Here is a 4,542-nt window from a genome sequence, read left to right as displayed (position 1 = left end):
TCACTGCATAAATAAAAAATTTCGGTGTTTATGTAGAATTTTTTATTTTTAATATTGGAGTGGTAGTGGTGTTTTTCTTAAATGTGAATTGTTGGGATGTTATACTTAAATGTGGGATCGTTTAACTAGAGGTACAGAAATCGGACCGACCGATTTGTGAGAGGTACACAAATCGGTCCCAGGAATTTCTGAGAGGTACACAAATCGGTCCCAGAGATTTGTGTTAAAAAAAATTAAAAAATTTTAAGTACAGAAATCAGTCTCACGAATTTGTGTACTTCCACAATTTTAAAAAATACCAAAAATTATCATGTTAAAGTATATCACCACTTTTACTTCCATAACAAAAAATAATTAGCCGTTTATGTAGCCGTCATTAAATTGATAAAAAAAGATATTTTTTTAATAACAAATATTTTTTTATTTTTTAGTATGTTTAACAAATTTTTAATAATAAAATAAAATATTAAAATAATAAAAAATATATTTTTTTAAAAAGTTATAATTTATATTTTTATAAGATATTTTTTAAATTTTTTTTATTTAATAAATAAAAAAATTATTTTAGATAAAATATTTAAATATAAAATTATTCTTATTTTTATAAATTTTTTTAAAAAAATATTATTTAAAATAAATCTTTTTTAAAAGTGTCGTCCAAGAAAACCCTCAATGCGCAACTTCAATTTCAAATCCCTTCTTGCGTTCCGCTTCTCTCTCAAGCAAGTTCCCAACTGCTGGCAATTTATACTCATACTCTATCTGTGGACACCCAATTCGATCCATTCCGTTTGAGTAGGGTAGGTGTTACGATGGTAACCGGAGATTAATGGGCTGGACGGCGTTGGTTGGCCCAAACGTATGAAGGAGGAGGATCTCAAGTGGATCTGCAACTCGGCGCCCTCCGTCCGACTTGTGCATGCGAAAGAATGGGGGGTGGTACCTGCAAACAAGGTAGCAAAAATCGAGATTTTACATAGAATCAGAAAATTAATTAAAAATCGTAGAACGTAAAATCGTAAAACGGAACATAAGATTCTACCAATTATATAAATTTATCAATATCAATTATAACATTAATATAACATGATAAAATTAAATAATTTAAATAAAAATGAGAATTTAAATTTGACAAACGTATCATAAATAATAACATAATGATAAAATAAAGATAAAGTAGCATAAATATATAATAAAATGTAACATTTGTAAAGTTCAAAAATAAAAATATAAACTAACCACAAGTCTGAAATTCAAAATAGATAACATAACATCGTACTAAAAAATATAAAGACTAAAGCAGTTTATTAAAGTCATGATCATCATGTTCTCCAACATTTTGATTTTCATTAGGAGAAAAGTTGAGAAGCTCATTGAAAACATCATCATCAAGAAGAGGAATCTCCAAATCAATCAAAGAACCCCATCTTTACCTCTATCTTCTTGAGGGGCTAAGTTTACACCATTTTGTGTGTCAAATTCTTCTATATTTTCTATCATATTTTCATCTTCCACAATCCATTCTTCATCTGAATCCAAGTCTTCAAGGCTATAATCAGCAGTATTTCTTGATGACTTCTTTCTTGCCAATCTTGAATTGGTCATCACAAAAATAACATCATTCATTGTGCTTGTCTTCAAACGATTTCTTCTTTTCGTGTAAACCTAATAATATCAAAATTTACAAGTATGTATTTAATATATTAACATATGCTAATTAAAAAAATAGAATTAAATAATTAACTAATTCTATAGTTTAGAAAATAAATTCCTAAGTTAATATCAAATTAAAAGTTTACCATCTCAAAAGCACTCCAATTGCGCTCACATCCTGATGAACTACAAGTCAAACTCAAGACACGGATAGCAAATTTTTGAAGTTCTGGATGTTCATCCCCATAAGAATCCCACCATTGTGAGGGTGTTTTGGTTTTGAGAGCATTCTTGGCTACATCTCTACCAAAAAATTTAGCCTTACTCTTGAAATCTTCAAGTTGACTATCAATAATTGTAATGAGCGCAGGATCTCCCACAAGTATATCCAAACAATCATAAAGTCCTTTTTTAACATCATACTCAACCTTAAAATTAGGACTATAATGAATTTGTGGATTCAAATAATAGCCTGCAGCATGCAAAGGCCTAAAGAGTTGCTTGTCCCATCTTGCATCAATAATATCCCACAAAGGTTTATAACTAAAGAAAAACATACAAATAGTGAATTAGACAATTAGTTAATTAGTAAATAATTAAATGATAAAACTGAGAGAAAAATGTTTACTTATTACTAGTTTTATTACCTTAGTTCAACACTTTGAAAAGCATCTTTAATCTTTTCTTTAGCACGATCAATTTCAGAATACATATATCCCATAGCTGCCTTACCCTCTGAATTCACTATACGAAGCACATGAAGAAGAGGATAAGCACCTCTCAAGCAATGGATAATGTTTCCCCAAAATGTTTTATCCAAAACAATATTTTCAATGTTTTTCCCATCTCTTGTCTTTGAGCACTTGCTTTCCTTCCATTCATCCGAGATGAACATTCTAATTATTGGATTCTTCTTCTCATTAAGACTACCCAAAGTAAGGTAGGACGTAGCAAATCGCGTCATACCTGGTCTCACTAAATCTCTTCCTTTGGTGTGCTGTTGTAAAAGGGAAATTAGAGAAGTCCTAGAATATATGTAAGTAATTAGCTTTCTTCCTTTGGCAATGGTGTCTTTGTGAAGATCTAGATTCTTCTCAAAATCTTCAAGCATCAAATCAATGCAATGAGCGGCACAAGGAGTCCAATAAAGATTCTTTCTCTTTTCCATCAACATTTGTCCTGTCTTTTTGTAGTTAGCTGCATTATCAGTTACAACTTGAACCACATTCTCTTCTCCCACTTCCTCTACAACTTCATCAATCATCTTGAATATCTTTTCAGCTGTTTTGCATATATCAGAAGCATTAATGGATTTCAAGAAAATAGTTCCCTTAGGACTATTCACAAGAAAGTTGAGAATAGTTCTCCTTCTTTTATCTGTCCAACCATCTGTCATAATAGTGCATCCAGTTTTCTTCCATTCAGCTTTATGTTCTTCTAATGTTAGTTTGGTTGACTCTACCTTCTTCTTCAATAATTTTCCTCTTAACTCATCATAAGAAGGTGGCTTGAATCCTAATCCATGGCGGGCAACCTTCTCAAACATGTTATGGTATTCTTCAGACCTTGCAACATTAAAGGGAATAGCATTATTGTAGATGAACGAAGCAATTTCATCACACGCCTCTTCCCTTAAGCCCTTCTTAAAAATTGAGTTGATTGTTGTTTGAGTGCTCACACCCCTTTTCTTAAAGAGACTTGCTGGTGTCTGTATTTCTTTTCCCCTTCTCTTCTCACCAAGTAAGGCATCCCCTTCTTCTTCTATTCCTTCATCTTTACTTTGTATCTTTTCTTCAAATTCTCTTGTCTTCTTAACTAAATTTTTTTGCAAACCAACAACAATATCAAACATATCCTTTTTAACCTCATCAGAAACACCCATGCAAGGTTCAACATCTTTTTTTGTTCCTGCCAAATGATGTTTCAACCTATATACTCCTCCTGTCACCACCTTATCACAATACTTGCATTTTATTTTTTTGGCATCTCCATCAACCGAAATTCCATGCTTCAAAGCTTTGTCACTCCTATTTCCTGCAGTATTTTTAGCGATCTTCTTGGATGCACAACCACGATCAGTTTCAACTCCAGTATTATTTTCACCATTATCCGCATTTGAAGCCATATTAAACCTAAACAAATAGAAGTACATAATTTATAATCTATGAAATCTAAAATGAGAACACAGTAGTAATAAATTCACATTATTTTTAAAAGAAAATTCTGTAGTCCATATCAAATTCACTACACTAAAATAAATAAACTTATAAACAAATATATAATTAACTATGTAAGCATTTAGGTTGTAGGTAGCAATTAAAAAACTTAACTAGCAAAGCTTTAAGAACCAAAAAATTAAATGAAAAACAAGGTTCCTAAATCCCAATCCAATTATGTTTCGTTGACATTTTCTACTTTTATTATATTTGAGCACAGTACTATATATATGTATTATATTGGTACTCCTTATTTATATTGGAATCTTTGAAATACAAAATTAAGAATGAGAGAGATGTTGATATTTTCTACTTTTCTTATATTTGAGCACAGTACTATATATGTATTATATTGGTGCTCCTTATTTATATTGGAATCTTTGAAATACAAAATTTAGAATGAGAGAAATTTTGGTAAGATATAGCACTACTCACGTTCATTAATCACTGTCATGTTTTTATTTTATCCTTAAACTATTAACAAAACAAAAGGCATAACAATCACTAATTGTAAATTTGTAATGATGATAAATCACTAAATATGTTATTAATTTATTATGTACTTACCAGATAAGATTGCACAAGGTACCGCAGGTCCGCAGCGCACAAGCACAGAACAGAGATGAATCATGCAGAGGCCACCACACTCATGGAGTCAGTCTCATAAAGCTGT

The 4,542-nt window shown here is 30.9% G+C and overlaps 1 protein-coding gene across 1 annotated transcript; it reads right to left on the bottom strand.

The window, feature by feature from the left end:
- Nucleotides 1,741-4,089, bottom strand: LOC107620419. The gene is made up of 2 exons (XM_021113995.1): nucleotides 2,301-4,089; nucleotides 1,741-2,196 (listed from the first exon to the last, which is right to left on the bottom strand). Exons 1-2 carry the CDS (start codon nucleotides 3,803-3,805, stop codon nucleotides 1,788-1,790), a joined length of 1,914 nt encoding a protein of 637 aa, XP_020969654.1. The 5' UTR covers nucleotides 3,806-4,089; the 3' UTR covers nucleotides 1,741-1,787.

The sequence above is a fragment of the Arachis ipaensis genome, chromosome B10 (genome assembly GCF_000816755.2).
Source record: "Arachis ipaensis cultivar K30076 chromosome B10, Araip1.1, whole genome shotgun sequence".
Taxonomy (NCBI): Eukaryota; Viridiplantae; Streptophyta; class Magnoliopsida; order Fabales; family Fabaceae; genus Arachis; species Arachis ipaensis.
Note: the sequence above shows the minus strand (reverse complement) of the source record. Positions and strands in the feature narration are given on the sequence as shown.

What these genes read in the sequence shown, in the direction of transcription:
- LOC107620419 (XM_021113995.1), bottom strand. Translation starts at nt 3,805, where the DNA reads ATGTACTTCTATTTGTTTAGGTTTAATATGGCTTCAAATGCGGATAAT. An exon ending in TTTCAAAGTGTTGAACTAAG is followed by an intron (nt 2,197 to 2,300) that starts GTAATAAAACTA and finishes GTTTTTCTTTAG; the next exon opens with TTATAAACCTTTGTGGGATA.